The 23,917-nt window shown below is 35.8% G+C and overlaps 1 protein-coding gene across 1 annotated transcript in view; it reads left to right on the forward strand.

Annotated features, from left to right (window-relative positions):
- Positions 1–23,917, forward strand: part of INTS7 (integrator complex subunit 7) — a 90,918-nt gene that overhangs the window by 47,339 nt on the left and 19,662 nt on the right. The window contains exons 9-16 of the mRNA XM_008521699.2: positions 2,879–3,013; positions 5,259–5,356; positions 8,449–8,688; positions 10,288–10,425; positions 11,440–11,646; positions 20,793–20,987; positions 21,524–21,627; positions 22,695–22,763. Of these exons, the coding sequence (XP_008519921.2) occupies positions 2,879–3,013; positions 5,259–5,356; positions 8,449–8,688; positions 10,288–10,425; positions 11,440–11,646; positions 20,793–20,987; positions 21,524–21,627; positions 22,695–22,763 (1,186 nt within the window). The remainder of the gene's footprint in view (positions 1–2,878; positions 3,014–5,258; positions 5,357–8,448; positions 8,689–10,287; positions 10,426–11,439; positions 11,647–20,792; positions 20,988–21,523; positions 21,628–22,694; positions 22,764–23,917) is intronic.

A 23,917-nucleotide genomic window follows, 5' to 3' on the forward strand; every position in this document is an offset into this window, starting at 1 on the left:
TATCGAAAATCTACCATATACCCATTGTGCTTTCAATAAATTCTTCTTCTGCACAAATCAGCCAGTTTCAGTTTCTTAGCTTGCAGTTAATATTCTTGACTGACATCACACTTTGAAAGAGCTGCAGTAGGCAGAGTATTGGTTGTATCTTATAATTTATAAGAGCCGTCCCATACAAGGTCTCATTGCTTCTGTACAAGTAGCCTTTCGATTGAGGCACATGCAACGGAGTTTATAAGTATTGAAGCTGAGGCTCACAAAGTTTCAATATGTCCAATGTCAGGTACTAATGAAGTGCCTGAGCCAAGGCCTGAACCCAAGGGTTCTGACTCAGGATTCTTTTTTATACTAAACTGACCTGTTTAGTCAAGATGGAAGGTGACTTTCTTTTTCTTTATTTTTTACTTCCAAAGACATTTCTACATTGTGTCAGGTTATAATCGTCGGTCAGTTCTCAAGCTAGATATTTTATTTGTCCTTTTATTGAATTTTGTTAAATTGCAGTTTGTTTATGGAATTAAGCCAAAGGCTTAAGTAACCAGACTTGGTGATGTTCACAAGAAATAAAAGTCAGGGATTTTCCAAAGTTAGATTATTTCCATAGATGGTAAATGTTTAGTATATTTTCATTGATTAGATGTTTTTTGATATAACCAGGATAGTTTGTAAAACAAACTTAAATTTAGTGTGTCTAAATTATTGCTAGCAAATGGATCTTAAGCGTGTAAGATGTTCAGTGTCACACATGCCTAAGAAAAATGCCAATTAAAACAACACCTAAATACTTTACCAGTCCATCAGATTTGCAAAGACTCAGAAGTTTGATAATATGTTCTGTTGACAAGGGTATGGATAGACAGGTATTCTCACTCATTGCTAGTGGAAATGTAAATTATCAAACCTCGGCATAGATGATTTAGAAATACTCATCAAAATTGTAAATGACCCAGAAATTCCACTGCTAGGAATTTATCTTACTAATATATTCACACATTTGAGAAGTGACATATATACAAGGCTATTCATAGCATCACTGTATACAATAGCAAAATATTATTCATCAGTAGCAGATGCCATAGCATAAAAAGGTCCATCCATAGAGAACTCATGAAAGAAATTATGATACATAACTCCAATAGAAATCAGTGCAATTTATTTTTAAAAATGGCATAGAATAATCTTCATGATGTATTGTTTAAAGAGAAATAAAGCAAGATGCAAAACAATGTAAAAAGGAAAAAGAAAGAAAGGAACACATATTCTTACAAATTGACAGACTCTCTGGAATGATACATCGGAAACTGATAACATTGGGTGGATGAGGAAAACTTTTCACTCACTAACGTTTTGCCGCCTTCTATTTGTTGAACCTTTCGAACCATGTGAATTTACGTTAATAAATAATTTCTAAATAAATAAAAATTAAATTAAAAATAATTTTATCTGTAAAAAAGTTAACATAGAAAAATGCTCAAAAATATTGTATTTTAAAGACAGAATATTGGTCAATTTCTGCTTATCCTGATTATAAATTTTTTAATTGTATTGGTGTACATAGGGGAAAAAGATTTAAAAGAAATATTCCAGAAAGTTAACAGTAAGGTCGTACTGGGTTGTGGGATTTGTGATGATTTTTGTTTTTTTCTTCGGATTCTTCTGTTTTTTCTAAGTTTTCTGTGATGAGTCTTGATAGGACAAGAGCAAGTTGCAAAACATGTTTGTAAGTTTACAGGTGAATCTGCATTGTCCATATCACATGGGCAAGAAAAATAACAGAGGAAATAATGATTTCTGCAGTTTTGAAAAAATGAGCATGTGTTTTCATCTTTCTAATGCTTTGCCTATTTTAGAAACATTGAGGCTTTACCTAAGCTAGTACTTTTATGTTAAACTGGAAATCAATAAGGTGACCATATGTCCCACAGTGCCTGGGATAGTCTTGGTTTATGCCTGTTGTAACTAGTAATAGTGTCTCTTTCAACCTCAAAAAATATGATCACCCTTGGTATGAGAGACAAGGTTGAAGATGGTAGGAATCATGGAAAAATAAGCAAGGGAAAGGAAGACAGGAATGAGAGACTGCCAAGAAGTTGAATAAGCTTTAATCTCCTTAGTTTTCTTGAAACCCACTCACTTATAACTGAGATCTTCTCTATGGTAAATAAAAACATTCACAGCATAAACCTTATGTTGCAGAATTTCAAGTGTGAATTTAAAAAGTTGCTGCAATCTGTAGCATAGAACTTAAGGTATAAAGCATGAGGGTTAGTGCATTAAGTAACAACTTTTATGACCTTGATGGCAAGATGCTTAAAATCTTTGGGCTTCAGTTTCTTCTGTAAAAATAGGGTGTTGAATCAGATGAGCCCAAAATCCTTACCAGCTCTGAAATTGTGAATTCTTATGTAAACCTTTTGAGATATCACTATATGCCAGCAATTGAGGTAGGAAAAGCAAACTTAAAATTTTTATTTCTCTTTTCTTTCCTCTCTTGAAGGTAAGATGTTATTTGACAAGAAGCCTGTGATGACATCCATTTTAATGAGAATCCGTTTGAATTCCCAAGATACAATCTATAGTTGTTTTGGCTTTTGCTGTCTTCCTTAGTCAGTTTTTATTAATATTTTTGTGGGAAAGTCCTATATTGAGTTTAGATCTTAATCATTACAAAACTGTTAGCACATACCTTTTCTAAGTACCTTGACAGGAGAAAGAGAAATGGTGGTGTATATTGATGATGAGCTAGAGGTAGAAAATTTTGTTAAAGTTTATTGTTAGAAATTTTCTCTTGAAAATGAGAAAAATGAACCTATAAGCTGAACTGCTTTTGAACCATAAAAATGAATTAAATCTATACTACTTTTCTCTACTTGTTTAGGAAATGTAGGTTCTTCCCCCAGATCCTCTGATTTAGTCAGATTAGCCCAAGAATGCTGTTACCATAGTAACAGGGGCATTGCAGCTCATGGAGTGAGAGTCCTAACTAACATCACCGTCTCTTGTCAAGAAAAAGGTAGGTTTGACCAGGACTGACATTATGGATAAACTTTTGGATTGGAGCTTGGGCAGAATTGTGTGTGTGTTTGGTTTTTTAATCCCTTAGTATTTTTAGCCTGTGTGCTTTTCTGTGTTAGTTACATCCTTCTGAAGTGTTCTTAGAGCAAATTTTCTCAAGACTACTTAATCTGTTGAAAAAGAAAAGAAAATATATGAGGACCTTGGAATTGGGATTGTGGAACTGAAAGGTTTTATGGAGCATTTCTCATTTCCTTCCACTGCTTACCTTTGCATGTATGGTGCCGTGGATAGGGATTGCTTATGACTCTATACTGTGATATAAGACAATTTGTTCACCTGTACAAAAACCTGGAAAATTTAGGAAAAAAATCTTAAATTATCAAATGGCTTATATAACGAATAATTTCACCCAAGGGCAAGTGAATTAACAGAAGAATGTGAATTAAATTTTCATGAAATTTATCTCTAGGTATCTATAGCATTAAACTGATTTGCGTGATTAAGGACGTGCGTAGAAAAGAACGCATGAAAAGATGCTGTAGTACCACTATTATATACACCTAAGGAGGTCGTTCTTTATGGTCCTACTTAAAACATTAATAAGATTATATGGGGTCTTCATTACTTCCTAAAAGTGGTTCAACTTTCAATAGAAAGTTACATCCTAGGTTAAAATGGACTTGCATAATTTATGTCTAGTTAGGAAGATTAGCACATACCACATGGTTTCCCATTCCTAGTATTTTCCTTAGCTAAGCTGGTCTCACTGTTTCAGTGATGCTTTATTTGTACCTTTATGGCTTTAGCTCTTGACTTAATATAGATGTGATATATATTTTTTTAATATTAGTTTCTGGTGTACAACATAATGATATTATATTTCTATATATTGCAAAATGATCACCACAGTAAGTCTAGCTAACATCCATTACTGTATATAGTTATAAAAATTTTTTCTTGTGTTGAGAACTTTTAAGATCTACTCTCTTAACAATTTTCAAATATGCAATACAGTATTATTAACTGTAGTCACCATGCTGTACATTACATCCCCAGGATTTATTTATTTTATAACTGGGAGTTTGCACCTTTCAACCCCCCTCACCCTTTTCTCCCAACCCCCACCCTCCCACCTCTGGCAACCACCAATCTGTTCTCTGTATCTATGAGCTTGGGTTTTTTATTCATTTGTTTATTTATTTTAGATTCCACATGTAAGTGAGATTATACGGTGTTTGTCTTCCTGTCTGACTTATTTCACTTAGCATAATGCCCTCAGGGTGCATCCATGTTGTTGCAAATGGCAGGATTTCCTTCTTTTAATGGCGGAATACTATTCCATTGTGTGTGTGTGTGTGTGTCTGTGTCTGTGTGTCTGTATGCATGCATATATGTGTATCATGTTTTCTTTACCATTCATTCATTGATGGACACTTAGGTTGTTTCCATATCTTGGCTATTGTAAATAATGCTGCAATGAACATGGGGGGTGCATATATCTTTTCAAAATAGTGTTTTCATTTGCTTTGGATAAATAGAAGTGGAATTGCTGGATTATATGGGAGTTCTATTTTTAATTTTTTGAGGAACCTCCATACTGTTTTCCGTAGTGGCTATAGCAATTTACATTCCCACCAACAGTGCATGAGGGTTCCCTCTTCACATGCTGGCCAACACTTGTTATTTCTTATCTTTTTGATAATAGCCATATCTAACAGATATCTCATTGTGGTTTTGATTTGCATTTCCCTGATGCTTTAGTGATGTTCAGCATCTTTTCATGTACATTTTGTCCATCTGTATATCTTCTTTGGAAAAATATCTACTTAGATCCTCTGCCCAGTTTTTAATGGAATTATTTTTTTTTGCTATTGAGTTGTATGAATTCTTTATATATTTTGGATATTAACCCCTTATCAGATATATGATTTGCAAATATCTTCTCCTATTTGTAAGTTGCCTTTTCATTTTGTTGATGGTTTCCTTTGCTATGCAGAACTCTATCGTTTAATGTAATGTATATATTTTTATAATCTCTAATAAAGTAGTGAAAATATAAAAGTCTGAAGATAGCCTTTAAATTTCATAAGTAATGCCACGTGTACTTTTTCAGGAAGGTTAGCATTACACATTGAAGTGTTTCCTATGTTAGACCTCTTAACGTTTTTTTTCCTAAATGTGTATGTGTGCATTTAATCATCTGTGCTTGACCACTGTAAAACTTAGTGTTTTTCCTCTAGACCTTTTGGCACTGGAACAAGATGCCGTCTTTGGCCTGGAATCCCTCCTGGTACTTTGTAGTCAAGATGATAGTCCGGGTGCTCAAGCCACTTTAAAGGTGAAAACATCAGTTATTTTAATATAATGTCTTTTTTCATTGCCTAAACTAGGAATTGGCAATCTTTCTGTAAAGGGTCAGATAGTAAATATTTTAAGTTTTGCAGGCCATACACTCTTTGTCACAGCTACTCAGTTCTACCATTGAAGGACAAAAACAGCCATGGGCAATGTGTGAAAAAAAGGAAGTGTGATGGGTAGCCGAGTTCCTATAAAATTTTACTTACAAAAAGCAGGCAGGATTTGACCCAAGGGCATTAGCTTGTCAACTCTTGGCTTAAACAAACATTTGCCTCTATCTTCACTTTCAAAACTAGCATTTTGACCAATGTTATTCCAAAAGACAAAGTAAAAATCTGAGCTTTGGCCTATTTTAAGTTGTAATAAACACATATAATGGTTGTAGACAATATAAAGAAAAGTTAAATAGGCAGAGCTCCTTCACTTTGGGAAGTTGATAATCTGAGGTAACACTGATAAGATCACAAAAAACTGATGAAATAATTGTAGCTAAATTCATAAATGTATAAGTGTACATTAATTTCCTGAGTATAGAAACCCTAGTTTTTAAACCAAGTGAAGAATTATTGTAAAATTTTTCACTTTCATTTAATTATAGAAATCATCTTAGAGATATTTAAGATTTTTAAAATATAAAGTGAAGCTACTCTTACTGGAGTGAAACATGAAATATAATTTGTGATGCTATAAAATTAATAAGAAAAATAGGGTTAATAGAAGTAAAAGTTAAGTAGACATTGGAGAATATGAGAACTATAGCTTGTCTAAGGTTTGATTTGAAGGAAGTCAAGACTTATTTTAGCATGTTAAGAGAAGGTGTGATGTGGTCATAGTGATGAACAATAAAGATATTAGTACCATTAAATAAAAGCTGATAATCAAGGGGCCAGCCCAGTGGTGTAGTGGTTAAGTTTGTGTGCTCTGCTTCAGCGGCCCGGGGTTCACTGGTTTGGATCCTGGACACAGACCTCTGCACCTCATCAAGCCACGCTGTGGTCGTGTCCCACATACAGAATAGAGGAAGGTTGGCATGGATCTTAGCTCAGTGACTATCTTCCTCAAGCAAAAAGAGGAAGATTGGCAACAGATGTTAGCTCAGAGCCAATCTTCCTCCCCAAAAATAAAGCTGATAATCAAGAAGTGGGGAAGGAAGTAGGCAACATGTGTTTGGCAAGTGATTCATCCCCAGAATCCCTTTGGAACCACAATACATTTATTTAAAAGTTTAAAAAAGAAAGAGAGTAAACCAAATCCTTTTCCCACCAGTTGTCGGTGTCAATTAAAGCACTGGACTCAGCACAGTGGGACATACATAGATGGTCAAGAAAGGTCCCTGTATAAGAGGAACTCCCCATCTAGAGAATACTGACGTTTATATAAGGGATAATAATCCCAAGCAGAATCCAGTAAGTTCTCTGGTAGTACAAACAAAAGTGCAATTCTAGTGAGAAGACAGAGTTGAGAGCGATTAATTTCAACTAAGGATATTAGGGAAGACTTGAACATAGATGTCATAAGAGTTGAGCCTTGAAAGATGGATTAGAATTTCAGTACGGTCATGTGCTGCATAGTGACGTTTCAATCACTGACGGACCTCATATACAACAGTATATACAACTGTATAGGCTAGGTGTGTAGTAGGCTACACCATCTTGGTTTGTGTAAGTATGCTCTGTAATGTTCACAATGACAAAATTGCCTAAAGATGCGTTTCTCAGAACATAATTGTGTACTTAAGCAACACATGACCATATTGAGGAAAGATCATTTGAACCCAAGGGACCACTGTTAAAAGACATGAAAGCAGAAATGTACCCGTTATGTTGGAAGAATGGTGAGTAGCCCCTGTGGCTGGAGGACATGATATGAGATTGGAAAAGTAGTTTGCAGCTTGATCATGGAGAATATCAAATACTACGCTAAGCAGCTTTGGCTTGATTCCGTAGGTAGTGAGGAGACATTAAAATTTTGAAGTAATGGACATACTCTAACCTTTGTTGTATTATTATTATTTTAGTGTGTCTGTTATGTGTCAGACTTGTTGAAGGCTTGTATATACATTTCTTTCAATCTTTACAATAACCCTGTCTAGTGAAATTTGTTCTCCTTGTACACTCATGAAGAAATTAAGACTCAGGGAGATAAAATAACTTGTTCAAAGACCTAGCTAACACAAGGCAAGCTCCTTCAACTCTGGGTCTGTCAGACTCTAAAGTCATCATTATGTCTTCCTAACATCTGAAAGCCACACGGTTGTAATATGAAGGGTGGGTTAATGGGCCCATCTTTTCAAGAGATTAGAATTAGGGAGAGATTATGTTGTGGTAGAGAGAATGGAAAGAAGCTAAAGAGGTGGATATTAGAGACTTGACAAAAGAGGAAATGACTAGATTTAGCAACCAGTTGGCTATGTAAAAATGAGAGGACTGCTGGGTTTCTACTTTTGGTAGGTAGGATATTACTGATGCCATTAACTAGCCTGAATAGAAGTCTAAAGGCAGTTGGTTTGTAGATTTCAGTTGCGAAATAAGAGAGGAAATTAGAAGACTCTTCCCCACATCGGTGTGCTTAAGAGTAACCTGGGGCACTTTTTTTAAACTGCAAACTCTCAGTAATGCAAACACCGAAAAAAAAGTTAATCTATTAAGTTTGGGATGGGTAGGGCCAGGAATCTATTTTTATTAGCATCCTAGGACATGCTGGCATAGGTAAGTTTACAAACCACACTTTAGAAGCAGTTCTTGAAAAGTAATGAAAGTGTAGTAATGGTGACATTCAGTTGTCATATATTTTGCCGCCTCAGTGTTATTGTGATTTTCATCTCAACTCTTTTTTTAATAGTCTTAGATTGAAATGAGTGGTTAATGTACAGTCCTGACGTGTTATTTTAGTTTTAAGCATTGTACATTTTGCAGATCCTAATACGAGATTCAATATGTCTTATGTTTCTTATGAAGAAAAATGTTATACCTACAAAAAAGCTTTCTTAATAACTTATACAAAGTTCTTTTCTTTGAAGCTTAATGTAATACCTTTAAAGTGTAACCGATCCATTTTCTATTCAATGTGCAGATTGCTCTGAATTGTATGGTGAAGTTGGCCAAGGGCAGGCCCCACCTTAGCCAATCAGTGGTTGAGACCTTGTTGACTCAGTTGCACAGTGCTCAGGATGCTGCCCGGATCCTGATGTGCCATTGCCTGGCCGCCATTGCCATGCAGCTACCGGTGCTGGGCGATGGAATGCTCGGTGACCTCATGGAGCTCTACAAGGTGATCGGACGATCAGCCACAGACAAGCAACAAGAGCTTCTGGTAAAGAGCTGCTTTTTGAACCTGCTGTGGATGAATAGAATCCAGTTTAGTTGGAATTACTTTAAGAAGTCAACATTACTGTTTGACTTCACTTAAAAAGCAAAACAAACAAGTTAAAATAATTATCTAAGACCAAGAGCATGTTGAAGTCAAAACAGAATTGAAACCATAATCTTTTTTACTAGTTCCACTTTTGATTTAGAAAGCCCTATTTAGTTCAAATCTGAAACTGCTTTCTTCCTAAGTTCTGTCTAGTCAGCTTAGTGTAGCCAAAGTCTTCAGTCTGATGTTTTTGTTTTATTACAAGGAACAAAATGAAAATGAATTTTTTTTCTTTCTTATACAAAGCAAATAAATAATGAACTAAACCCTGTTTTGTACTTCCAAAAATATAAGTGAAAGACCTAATGATAACAGTGACCACAAATTAGTCCAAATTCCTCTTTTTCCAATCCAGGACCTCTTTAGCTGTTTAGGATCCCTTTAAGTTTCAGTATAGTCCTAGCGTTGGGAGATGAGCATGCTTTAGAAAGAAATAGAAGGCAAGGAAGTTATAGAATAATGTTTAGTTGAAAATTCTCCAGGGCTGAGAATAGGCTACCCTCTAAATAGACATAAATTAGATGTAAGCCTTAAATTGGCCACTCTATGTTGTTTGTGCTCATCCAGATTTACGGCTTAGGAAAAAGTGTAATGAAATTACCTACTCAAGTGCGGTTTACATGTAATCCTCCAGGGGGCATTATGTAAAAGATTGCCCCCATCTCATTTGCTATCAGGAAAAGTTACTCTGATGACGAGGTGACAGTGGTAATGGGAATGACATCATTCAGTTATCACAATATGTATGGATCTTTGTATGTATCAGCTTTGGAATACTAAGAAGCAGTTAGCCAAGTTTATTTTTTCTTGAATCCACATTCTTGGCTAATGTTCCTTATCCTTTTTTTGTTAGGACTACTTTAAGGCAATTTTAAATTATGAAATATAATATTCAAAAACTGTCAGGAATAATATAAAAATTCTTGCATCCATCACCTATCTTAAGAAAAAAATGTCACCAGTACTGTTGAATTGTACATCCCTGTGTACCTCCCTGGGAGTGTCTTCTTCCTTCTCCCAGAGATAACCACTGTCCTGAATTTGGTGTTTATCATTCCCATGCATGTTGTTAGACATTTACTACCTAAGTAATATGCAACATTATTTTGCGTATTTTTAATATTATATAAATGTTATCATACTACATGTAATCTTTTGCATTCTGCCTCTTTTTACCTGTTTTGTGAATCATCTATATTGATAAGTGTACCTCCACTTTATCCATTTCACTGCTGTATAGTGTTTCATTGTGTGATTATATCATAATTTATTTATATTTATAGGCATTGTTTCCAATTATTTGCTATTATAAACAATGCTCTGAGCAATGGAATAAATTAATGACTTCAAAGTAAAAAATTAATAAATGTGAAAAGAAAAACATCGTTCTTTTTTGATGGGCTCTCATGAGTTTTTCTCTCTTTTGGGTAAAGTTATCAATGACATTGGATAGAATTAATGATTTTCTTGATTTTCTTACTTCATGCTCAATCTTAGGTGAGTTTGGCCACTGTGATTTTTGTAGCCAGTCAGAAAGCACTGTCTGCTGAAATAAAGGCAGTAATTAAGCAGCAGCTTGAAAGTGTCTCCAATGGGTGGACTGTATATCGAATTGCCAGACAGGCATCCAGAATGGTATGTATTATCCTTGTGTGTGAACTGGTTTGGTGAAAATGGCAGGTTACAAACCTTAGCTTGTGTGATTGTTGCTCCTCATCAAAACTGAAAATAAAGATGGAAGTACTTTTTAGTTATGGAATTGAAAGATGATGAAGGAAAGGAACTAATTTTTAATTTTTCCTATATAAGAATTGTATATATGTTGTTATGGGGAGTTCCCCAGGAATTCCAAAACTATGGGCTCTTTCTGGCTCTAGGTTGTTAATACCACTTTCATTTTGCGCTATACCCTCAAAACCGCAGTGAAACGGGAAATGCTCCCTTCTCAGCCACATGGAAAACCTAACAGTTTTTATTAATTTTGTTTGAGAAGAAATACAGAACTTGGATAGTATGGAAATCCTTTGAGGGCAAGTCCGGAGAGGAAAGTTTGACTCATTATTCTAAGTGACTGAAGCACGTGTTTTCATTGTACAGTGTTTCTCAAATGGAAGGAAGAGCACTATTGACAGGACAATTCTTTAGGATACCCAGTTGTCCAAGCGTCCAAGCCCTGCAGGACACTGAGCATCCATGGCCCCCAGGCATTAAATCGCATCACGTTGCCTCCCCCCCCCCGCCCCCGCAACACACACACGTAACAATTCCTCCCCAGTCATTTCCAGAGGCAGGTGCAGTATTCCTGCTGTTAATCTCTTCATGGAACTTACTGGAGCTCCCTCCCACCCCGCTAAATAGCTCATACAGAATGACATACAATAAGTATTTATACTTTCTATATTTTGAACTAAAATTCTCAACTTGGGTTATAGTTAATTTCGTTTATTTTCTCTTTGGAACTGTTTCAGTGAAGAATTTCAGGCATTGTGTTACATAAAAGCAGTTCAGCGTATTTTCTCTGAAGTCTCAACGTATTATGTAATGTGAGGAATGATTGTTAAAACTTAGCCAAGGTTTTGGTTTGTCTTTTAGCTGCTATGTCAACTAATTCAAGTGTAAGAACGTCATCATGTACCCCCTTTTTTTTAGGGTAATCATGACATGGCCAGAGAGCTTTATCAGAGTTTGCTGACTCAAGTTGCCTCGGAACATTTCTACTTCTGGCTGAATAGTTTGAAGGAGTTCTCACATGCAGAACAGTGTCTCACTGGGTTGCAAGAGGAGAATTATAGTTCAGCACTTTCTTGCATTGCTGAGTCTTTAAAATTCTACCACAAAGGGATTGCTTCCTTAACAGTAAGTCCTCTGAACTCTCCCTTGGTGATGATGACTTGTATGAGAATGGTCTCCCCTCTCTTCTTGAGTTTTCCTATTTTAACTACCCTGAAAGTTTTGCTGATATAAATATTTGGCAATATGAAAGTAGTAAATAGGACAGAGAAGTAAATCCTTCACCCTTCCCCACTTTTTAACATTGATAGGTTGATGAAAGTTTATCATTCTGTTTTTATCAAGTACCGCGTCAGGTACCATGTATGAAGAGGACTACTGAATCCACGCAGAAAGGATAAGTGGAGATAGGGTCCCCCCTTTCTAGACTCCTGTTAGTAAGACCCCAATACCACCACCAATACCACCATCAAACATAAAGCTCCCACCGCATCATACCTGGCAGCTACTCACTAAGGAACTAGAGTTTCTTGCTTTGTAGATAAAAAAGAAATTATCAAGGATGCCAGTGTCCCACTTTTTACTCCTCTGTGATATCATCCTATTCCAAATTAACAGCCACCCAGCTACTATTTCCGTTTTTTTCTGTGAAGAAAGTAAAGGGGTTGCAGAGAGGGCAGACCTTTAACATTTCTTATGTTTCCTTGAAATTAATTATATTCCTAAGTACCTGTTCCTTAAAATGAGCATTTTCTGTGTTAATGCAAGGACTTTTTCCCCTTATGAGTAAAGACTTCATATAATCAACATTAAACATTTTTTAAGCATTGTCACACAACTTTTAAAATTGTGTGTATTTAGATAGGGCTGTAAAACTTTTGGGACCTTTTTACATACATTTATCACATAATCTAAAATATTTTTAATGGTGGGCCAGCCCAAAAGAAATGCTTCAAAATAGAACAAAGAATAAGTAGATGTCACAGAAGAGACAGTATTCAGACTAATGTGAGTACATATCTTTTGAAGTATGATGTTTTTTTGGCTAGGGTTGTTTGCTGTTTTAAAACAGAAATATAGGAATTGGCTCCTCTCCATTTTAAAGGGTAGCATTGACTACTGTGGTTCTTTCCTCTTGATTATTCTGGGAAAACGTTGTTGCCTAAATCAGGCTAATAAATGCATCAGAAAATCAGAAGTTACAATTATTGGTTCCAATCAATAGAATTGTTTCGTTTTCTAGTTTATGTGGAGCAGAAAATTGTTAATCATTCAGTACAGTACATGGTGAGAACTGTGAAACACACGGGCTCACAAAACAGTGAGGCAGATAGAATTGATATTATGAAAAATCCTGTTGAATATTTAACAGTCTTTTAATGATTTGTGTGGTATGTGTATTTAATGGGTCTTGGCAGTAATCAAAGACTGAATTCTGACATAAGAAGAAAGTACTTGATAGACAGACAGAAGGCCCCTGCCTTAGTCTCCACTCTGCCATTAACACATTGCGACCTAAGGCAGGTTATTGGGCCTCAAATCATCTTTTTTCGAAGTGGAGTTCTTTTATTCAACAGACTGTAAGTGCTTGCTATATGTCAGGCAATGCTTTGAGGATAAAAAAAATCAGGAAGCGATTCTCCACTTGAGAATAGTACAGAGGGGAAGGCAGTATGATCCTTACAGTCGTTTGGAACTTCCCACATTTCTGATTCTACTGTACTGTCAGGGCTTTTTAAAGATTTCTTTTTTTAGTCCGCTCATTGACAAGTGTGGATTTAACAGTAGCTTTCTGTCTTTTTAACTGAGAGGATCTAAGTATGGACTGCCCTTTTACTGCCTGACACCTGGATGATCTAACCTGAGATTATACAGCTATAGGATTATGCTTTTTACGTGCTTCGACCAAACTAAACAGGAGAAGTTCAAAAAGAAGTTCTTTGCTTATGGGCACCCTGTGGCAACATTGGGTGTTTGATTTCCCAGCCCAGTGATTAATGAAAGAATTAACTTGCTTCTAGGGAATAAAAATTATAGAAAGTGTTTGTATTAGTTTTCTGTGCTGTGTAACGAGCTACCACAAATTTATTAGCTTAAAACAGCATCCGTTTATTATTTCAGTTTCCATGAGTTAGAGGTCCAGGCATGGCTTAGCTGAGTTCTCTGCTCATGTTGTCACAAAGTTGCAATCAAGGTGTCAGCCAGGACCAGTCTTGTCTGAGGCTCAGGAATGCTCAGGGTCCTCTTCTCAGCTCAGGTAGTTGTTGGCAGAATTCATTTCCTTACAGCTGTACACCTTGTGAAAGCGTCAGGGCCAGCAGGAGAATCTCTACCTTCAAGACCCTCTTTTCATGGGCTCACCTGGTTAGGAGACATCCACCCAAAATAGTCTCCTTTTTGATTAATATAAAGTCAGTTCATTAGGAACCTAAATTATATTCTCAAAATCCATCACCTTTGCCTGTTCCATTAGAAGCAAGTTACAGATTCCGCCCACACTCAAAGGGAGGAGATTATCCAAAGTGGATACCAGGGTCTGTGAATCAGAGGAGCCATCTTAGCATTCTGCCTACAGTGCTGAATTTTTAATTTATTTTTTATTTTTGTTTTTATTAAATATTGAATAAGTATAATATCTATGTATATATTATGTAGGGTACATTAAAAAATACAACAAATATCCAAGTATACCTAGAACCCAGTTTAGGAAATGAGACATTTAAAATTCATGTGTGATCCTCTGTGTTTATATACCATTTCCTACCCCACAAAGGTAACCACCATCCTGAATCTTGTGTGTACCATTCCCTTACTCTTTTTCTATAATTTTAACATGCTTTTTTGTAACTCTAAACAAGGTACTGTCTTATGTTGCTTGTTTTTAAATTTTATATAAAAAGAAATCATATATATCTTTCTTTGACTTGCTTTGATTATCTAAATATGTCCCTAAGATTCATCTATCTTGTTGCATGAAGCTGTAGGTCAGTTTTACTGCCGTATAGTGTTGTGTCATATGAATATACATCGTTACGTTCCCATTCTAGTGTTGATGGAAGTTCTGATTTTTCCAGTCGTTTGCTGTTGCAGGCAGTACTGCTATGCACGTTCTTGTACGTATCTTTTGATGTACCTATGTGAAGGTTTCTCTAGGACAGTGATTCTCAACTGGGGATAATTTTACCGCCCAGGGGACATTTGGCAATGTCTGGAGACATTTTTGGTTATCCAAAAGTGTTTGTGTTAGTTTTCTGTTGCTGGCATTTAGTGGGTAGAGGCCAAGGATGCTGTTACACATCCAGCAATGTGCAGGACAATTCCCCTCAACAAAGAATTAGTTCAGAATGTCACGAGTGTGTGCAGGGTGAACACCCCTCCCTGGGCAGTAGACCTCAGTCAGAACTGTGTGTCTTCCCCCTGCTCCAATTTAGAAGAGTATAGGGATGTCTCTGTTGTCGCAGTGATAGAGGAGTGGGGGCGACCGCTACTGACTTTGATGGTCAGTGGCTAGAGATGCCTAATCTCCTGAAATGCCGAGGACACTGCTGCCCCTATCAAGAAATACTGTTCTAAGGTCCTACCTAGGAGTCGAATCGCATAGGTTATGTGCATCTTCAATTGACTAGCTAATACCAGGAATTTTTCCACAGTGGTTTTACAAATTTATAATCCTCCCAGCAGCGTATAAGAGTTCCTGTTGCTCGACATTTTTCCCCCTCACGTGGCATGGTCTGGAGGTTCTGTTTGGTATTTCCCAAAATACTAATACAATTAAACTTTTTAAAAAAATTTACTTTGTTGAGGTATAATTGACATATAACGTTATATTCGTTTCAGGTGTACAACATAATGATTCATTATTTCTGTGTATTGTGAAATGGTCACTACAGTAAATCTAGTTATCATCCATCATCATACATAGTTACAAATTTTTTTTTTCTTGTGATGAGGACTTTTAAGATCTATTCCCTTAGCAACTTCCAAATATGCAATGTAGTATTTTAACTATAGTCACCATACTATACGTTACATACATCCTTATGACTTACTTATCTTATAACTGGAAGTTTGTACCTTTTGACTCCCTTTACCCATTTCACCACCCTCCACCCCAGCCTCTGGCAACTACCAATCTGTTCTGTCTATCTATGAGCTTGGTTTTTGGTTTTGTTTTACATTCTACATGTAAATGAGATCATACAGTATTTATCTTTCTCTGTCTTGACTTATTTCACTTAGCATAATGCCCTCAAGGTCCATCCATGTTGTCACAAATGGCAAGGTTTTGTTCTTTTTTATGGCTTAATACTATTCCGTTTTGGGGAGGGTGTATATTTATACACACACACACACACACACCCTTTTCTTTATCCATAGGTTGTTTCTATATTTTGGCTATTGTAAATAATGCTGCAGTGAACATGAGTGTGCATATATCTTCTGGAGTTAGAGTTTTTGTTTTCTTTGGATATATACCCAGAAATGGCATTGCTGGATCATATGGTCACTCTGTTTTAAGCTTTTTGAGGAACCTCCATAGTTTTTGAGAAAAACACTATGTTTTCCATAGTGGCTGCACCAATTTACATTCCTACCAACAGTGCACAAGGGTTCCCTTTTGTCCACATCCTTTCCTCTACTTGTTATCTTGTCTTTCTGATGATAGCCATTCTAACAGTGTGAGATGAAATCTCATTGTGATTTTGATTTGCATTTCCCTGATAATTAGTGATGTTCAAGATCTTTTCATGTATCTGTTGGCCATCTGTGTGTCTTCTTTGGAAAAATGTCTATTCACGTCTCTGCCCCTTTTTTAATTGGATCATTTGGGTTTTTGCTATTGAGTTGTATGAGTTTTTTAAATATATTTTGGATATTAACCCCTCCTCAAATATATGATTTACAAATATTTTCTCCCATTCAATAGGTTGCCTTTTCATTTTGTTGAAACCATTAAACATTTGTTTCATGTTTGGCCATTGTGTTTTGTTTTTTTCCTGTGAAGTACCAATTGAAGTTTTTTGCATATTTTCCTACTAGGTTTCTCTTTTTCTTATTGATTTGTAAAAGTTTTTTATATGTTTTGGATACTAATCTTTTGTAGGTTATTTTGAGTTGTAAATATTATCTTCTGATTTGTGGCTTTTTTTTCCCCACTTTCTATGTTTTGGTGAACAGCAGTTCTTAATTTTAATGTAGTCTAAGTTATTGATCTTCCTTTTTGTTTTCTGTTTTAAGAAATTTTTCCCTGCTTCATACGCCTTTTCAATCACTACCTTCACCCGTCTCCCCAGCAGTAACCACTATTTTGATTTCTAAGCCTATATATAGTCTTGCCTTGTTTTTCACCATTATTTAAGGAATCACACAGTCTTATTCTTTTGATTCTAGCTTGTTTTGTTCAGGTTTATGTTTGTGTGATTCATTCATGTTTTTTATTGCATGTTGCAATAGTTCATTCTTTTTCATTGCTCTGTGATACTCTTTTGGATGACTGTTACGGCAATCTATTTATCCAATTTGTTGTTGAAGAACATTTGGGTTCTTCCCAGGTTGGGGCTATTAAGAATAATTCGACTATGAACATTCTTAATAGGTGTGCATTGCTTCCAGATGGTTATGTTGTGTCGTAGAATATACTTAGGTTCGGCTTTCATAAATGCTGCCGAACAGTTGCCCATGGTGGTTTCCAATTTACACTCCTATCAGTATAAACTCCTTTGAGGGTTCATAGTGCTTCTTGAATTTATAGCTTGATGACTTTGATCAGTTTTGGAACATTAACCATTAACTCTTCAGCTATTGTTTCTCTCCCTTTCTCTCTCATTTGCGACTCCCAGTGCTCCTGTGCTGGTTCTTTTCACCATATCTCATATCTTTCATATTCTGTGCTGCATTTATCATGTTTTTGTCTCTCCATAGTCAGCTCTAAATATTTTCTTCTGACCTATCTTCTATTTCAGTAATTCTCTCTTACATTGTGTCTAATCTGCTGTCAAACCATTCCTTAAGCTTTAATTTCATTTATTGTTTTTTTTCAGTTCCAAAATTTTCATTTGGCTGTTTTATATTTTCCAGTTCTCTGCCAGGATTCTCTATCTTGTCATTTACTTTTTTAAATATATTAATCATAGCTATTTTAAAATTCCTATCTGATATTCTGTTATCTGGATCTATTGTGATATGTGCCTTTGACCTTTTCTTCCCTCTTGGGTTGGGGAATTTTGTCTTTTTTGTATGTTAGGTTATTTTTTATTTAGTCTTGGACAATGTGTGTGAAAAATTATAGTTATTACATCATCCAGAGCCTTAAAATATTTTTCTCTGCTTTTGGCAAGTGGTTAGGCTAAGGGCACATCACCTTAATCCAATCAGGGATTGAACTGATTCAAAGCTAGGCTTCAGTCCTTGGAGGGCCAGTATATTTTTGAGTTCTCCTACCTCCTAGGGTATAGCCCTTTGAGGTTACAACCAAATCCTGCAGTCTTTTCCACAGCCCTCCTCCTAGTCGTGTGAGATGGCTGAAAGCTCTGCTCAGCTTCTCAGACTTTGAGGAGTAGCTTTCAAATTAGCAAATATCTCAAGGCAGGAAATGTCACCAAAGGTCAGTCTTACCTCCTTGGATTTCCTTTCAATCCATGATTTTGGCTCTCTAAATCCTTGTTGCCTTAGTAGCTCTTCAGTGCTTTCAAATAGATGTTTTTAATGTTGTATTTAGTTTTCCCAGTTGTTCTTAGCAGGAGGGCTGGTTTAAAACAATCTAGTCTACCTTTGCTTTAAGGTTAGCTTATTCTTTCAAAAACTGAGCTTATACTAAGTGAAATAAGCCTGTCACAAGAAGACAAATACTATATGATTTCACTTATATGAGATACCTATAAATAGTCAGATTCGCAGAAACAGGAAGTAAAATGGTAGTTTCTAGGAGCTTTAAGTCCATAGTTTACATTATGGTTCACTCTCATTATGTGTTGTTCACCACTATATATTTTTTTCTTTTTCTTTTTCTTTTTTTTTAACTGAGCTTATGAGGTAGTTTTCTTTTCAGCTACATTGGTTTATTTAGCTACCTCCATTTAGAAAACAAGATATGTACTACACATCAGAAATTCAGTAAAATTGCATTCATGTTTAACACAGATTTAACTCTATATGTTTAGGCAAAAAAAAAAAAGAAAGAAAACAAGAATGAAGAAGAAAAATAGCTGTTTAAATAATGGGGAAGCAAATAGCAATTTAAATACTGGAGACAGTTCTCAATTAGCTGATACCCCAGAGTGAGCATTAAAAGAGAGCTCTAAGTTTGCTGTTCTTCACCTGACTGTGTTGAATTTTCTGGAAATAATTCCTTCCTGAGGAATTTTCAGGGGTAATTTTGATTATATTCAATTTTTGCCTTACCGGCTGACTTTAGAACCCAACCTCTGTCTAAACTTTAGCCCCAGTGTAAAGAAATATAAATAATATCCCTTTTCTTTTTCATTGGCGTTATTCATACTGCTGTAGTCAAAGTTTTATTTCTTATACGTTTTCTGTCTTTTATGGACGATGTACCTTTTAAAATCTTTGACCTTTATGACAATCTGTCTTTTCTGTGTTCTTTTCGAACATGTATACTATATCTAGCATTGCTTTCCTTCCACATAACACAATCCAAGATGCACAATCACTTTCAAAGTTACCATCTTATATCATCAATCAAATATTCAGCGATAAATCCAGAGTGGCAGTAAATCTCCCTCATTGTAACTACTTCTTGCTTCTCTTTAAGTTTTATAATGCATGTTAGTACGATATTGCCCATGTTTTTTGTCTGGTAGGATGGTTTGTACTGTATTTATATAACAGTATCATATACACCTACTTGTATCCCTGACCCTTCTAAAGTTGCTGACAAGCAGTGAATTAAAAACAGCAAGTAGCAGCTTCAGGGGCAGAGGAGGGGGAATTTGTCTTCCTATAGGAGCAGATCACTTCTCTAAGAAATTTAAAACAATTGAAATGGTCTCTTTAATATTCTAATCTGTGCTGTTTCATGATTAGAACAAAGCATCCCAAAAGTTTGAAAACCACGGAACTCAATATATTGAATGCAGTTATTACCTCTAGCTTATATAGTTTTATATGGATGTAGCTTATATATATTATCAAGGGCCTTTGCAGTTTGAGAGGGATACTGGAGCAAGTGTGTGTTCTTACAAAGGATACAGGGCATGGCTAACTATTTCAGAGGGTAAAATATGAATGCTACCAAATAATAAAACTTATCATTTGATACTTAAAAGTAGAGATAACTACACACTTGGGTCAGTGTGTGATGCTTGGCCAGATGGATAATATTATAACCAACTTCTAGGACTCCAAAGTCACATACTTGGCTCTCCTGCTGAAAGAATAGTGTGTGACAGTATCTAAGAAACAGCATCAGCCTGTTTTAAGTGAATCTTCTCAGAGAGGAAAATTGATTTCACTAGGCCTCCATTTAGTGTCAAAATAGCATATTTTTAGTAGGCCTTTTATTGAGAACACTGTGCTAGGTTCTCCACTAGGGCAGTTGCTAAACAGTTGAAAGTTGTCTTAGTTCTCTGCCCACACTGGCTTAATTTACAATTCTTTGTCCTCTCTACCTAGCTAATGCTACTCTTTGCTGTCCAAGGCTTATCCCTGAGACCCCTCTATCCCATTGAAACTTATTTGTGTGTTATGACCTATTCTTCCTTGATGGCCTGTCTGTGCATTCTAAAGTGTCTACTCAGAAATTCTTTTTTAAATTACTCTGGGCTAGCAGTGGAAGAAGGCAGCCATGAGGTAACATGCTTTTTTAACAGTGACTGTCTAGCAACATATTTCTTCTGCCCTTCTACCCTCCCCATTTCAAACTTTTAAAAATTCTTTGAATGATTCCAGTGATGAGAATTTCAGGTTAGGAAGGTAGGAAGGTGATAAAGGGATTTGGGGGGACTGATGATGTCCTTGAAGCATTCCTCATACGATACCTTACTAATGTTGATCTAGCCAACCCATGTGTTGTGGGATCTTTGTCAACGTAGGAACTAAGGAACCTGAATGTTGATGGAACGTAGTTTTTCAGAGCTGATGCTAGTAGCAATAAGTTTTTCTTTCTAATATCACATCATTTCCCTTATAATGTAGGTGTTTATCCATTAGTGTTAGAACTACTGCTCTTTTGCACAGATTATGACAAATACTTTGTACTGCACCATCTTGCTGTTATGTTTACTTTGTCTTAAATGTATCTTTTTTTCCCCCAGGCTGCCAGTACACCATTGAATCCCTTAAGTTTTCAGTGTGAATTTGTAAAACTCAGGATTGACCTTCTGCAAGCCTTCTCCCAACTCATCTGTACTTGCAATAGCCTAAAGACAAGCCCCCCACCTGCAATCGCCACCACAATTGCCATGACCTTAGGGAATGACCTTCAGAGGTGTGGTCGCATCTCCAATCAGGTGTGTCTTAACTTTATTTTCAGTGCAGTTTTTATTTACACTTCAGAGGTTTTTGAGGGTAGTTTTGAGATGAAAAATTCTGAAGTTTAAAAATCAGTGGTTTGACTCACAAGCTTTAAACATCAGATGCTTATTAACTCAGCTGTCTAGCCAAAAATAGGCTGATGTCTCTGTAGAACAACCAAGTGATTGATGATGTCTCTCTAGATGCTGCATAGTTATATAAAGAGAAAAGACAGACATTTGAAAGAAACTTTGGGATGTTTATAACTTTGTTAATTATTTTAGTGGAACTTAAGCTAAAAATGCAATGTTTTTTGTTTCTGTACGTCGTGTATAAATTATAGTCTCTTGCACACTTGTAGTTTCTTACCAAGGTTTATAAAAATGAATAGAATGAAAATGAAAAAGTTGAAGTATTTTTTGGATTTTTTTATTGTTTGAGGATGGGTTTTTTTATGTTTTGTTTTCTGCGTTGTTTGTACAATAATGATAGCATGTTTGTTTATCATAATTGATATTTTCCTTCTTTATAGATGAAACAGTCCATGGAAGAATTCCGAAGCCTTGCTTCCCGATATGGGGATCTTTATCAGGCATCTTTTGATGCTGATTCAGCAACTTTGAGGAATGTAGAACTGTATCCTAATCCTAATCTTGCCCCAATATTTCTTGTTCTTTAAAAATATTCTTTTAAATTTAGAGTGAATATTTCAGATAGGCTTAACTAAAAAATATAAATTGAGTAAGCCAAGAAATACTATAATTAATAATTTCTCCTTTGAAATCTAGTATAAGCAGTATAATTTTACTTTTTAAGTTCAACCAGGCTTTAAAAAAAAATTGGTGACTCAATGGTGGTGTTTCTCCACCTCTAGGAAGAGTGTCCAAAACCCAGGGCCTGCCACTGTTGCATACTTAGTGCACACTTGGGCTGCAACAGACAACACACAACATTTTCCCACCAGAGAACCATTTTCTGTTTTGTCTCACCTCTCTTGTCTTCATAGCTAACAACCCTAGTTCCCAACACCTTTATTAATGATCTATACAATAGCTTTAGTCATCACTTTTGTTCCTGAAGCCCTCTGTAAGTTCTCCATATTTTCTTACTAGCAGCCTCAAATCCTTTTTGAAGGGAAGGAAGAGATAAATTGTTTTCAAGTTGTAGGACCTATAAATCAGTACTTCTTGGCATTTTGATTTACTGATCGAAAACTAATGAATGCTATGGACCTTCCCCTACAAAATGCATATATGCACATAGCCTCCAAAATTTGCATACAGTTTCAGGGTGGTAAACAGACCTCTTTCGCCCCAGCCTGTAATCTTCTGGGGTAACCACGCTACAAACTACTGCTGTTGTTGTTTTTAACTTTTATCAGTGAAACTCCTGTATCTAAGACTCCTATATCTAAGATATCTGTTTTTATCCTACATAAAAACAGATCTGTGATTGAAGCGGCCCCCCCCCCCCCCCCGACATTAGGCAGCCTCTGAAGTACCCTTCCTGGAACAGAGTTTGAGAATCACTGTTACAGACAACATATAGCCAAACGGAAAAAAACAAACTCTAGACTATTTGAGTCGATAATATATGGTTACCTTCACTAAAAATGCGATCCTGATCTTGACTTATTTAATATTCAGATGGAATAAAGCCTATAGATTTCTCTCTTTTCATGTGTAACCTTAACATTAATCCAGACAGCAGCAGAGCTGTTTACTGATATCTCACACAATAGAAGCCCTGATTTTGGATCCAGAATCAGCAAGGTATTTAAACAGTTTACATTACAGAATACTTTCAAATGTGTAATCTTACCTGATCATCACCACAGTATTTTGGAAGAGGTATTATGGAAGCAGAAACAGCGAGGAAGAGCTTCTCCAGCATGTAGCTAGTGATAAAACTAGGATTTTCTGACTCCATTGTTTGCTTACCTCCTGCCTCATGTTTTCAAAACATTGACTTGGAAAAATAACTGAGAAGAAGTTCTTTGAATTTGAAGATTTTCTTCTTGTATATTATAGCTAAACTTTGATGTGAAAATTGAGTTATTAATATAATTAAACTTAAACTTGAAATTTTTATTCTTTGGTTTCCCAAACAAAAAGATATTCTTCTTCTTGCTTTATTAAGATTCATCTCCTCTCTCCCATTAACTAATTAATTATTTAAAATGTTTTTATTAAAGAATGATCCATGTTTTATCCCATTATAGTATTCTGTTTTGGTATATGCATTTTCAACTGGGAATTTCAGTTATAATTCCCTATCTATTAAGGCCTGTGATTCCAACATCAGTTTCCTCAAAGAGAATATAATTAACAAAGCATTTTAATTTTCTCTATCCTAAAGCATTGACCTACCATTCCTTTACACAGCAATACCAAAATCCTTGCCTTGTGTTTTAAAGTGCTGCCTACTCTCAGACTAGGCCACTTGGCTATTTTTCTCCCAACTGATCCAATCCATTTTCATATTTTTAAGAAATACTAATTTTTACTTATCCTTTTCTCATCTGTGTTCATTTCCCCCTCAGACTTCTAGCGTTTTTTTTTTAAACAAAGTCCTCCTTTGTAAATTTCAAAATATTCTTAAACTTCCATATTTTTCACAATCTTTGCCATTTAATTGACACTTCCAGGCTCACACCATTTCTAATTGTGCCATACTCAATTTTACCTTTTAGCATACAAATATCATTGTACTGTTGGTTGACGTAAGAGAAATTAGTGTTTTTCTTGATTGACTTTTTAGCAGAGAACTAGGCACATTGTCAGGAGGGATGGGGTGCAGGGAGTTATCTAGTCAGCTTATGCATGCTACTCTCTCTCCCCTTTCTACCACCTGTCTTCACTCTTCTCCATCCCCTTTCATCCCCCAAAACCATTCCCCCAGCCTTTGCCCTTCGTAGCAATGAAAA

Source organism: Equus przewalskii, chromosome 23 (genome assembly GCF_037783145.1).
Source record: "Equus przewalskii isolate Varuska chromosome 23, EquPr2, whole genome shotgun sequence".
Classification (NCBI taxonomy): Eukaryota; Metazoa; Chordata; class Mammalia; order Perissodactyla; family Equidae; genus Equus; species Equus przewalskii.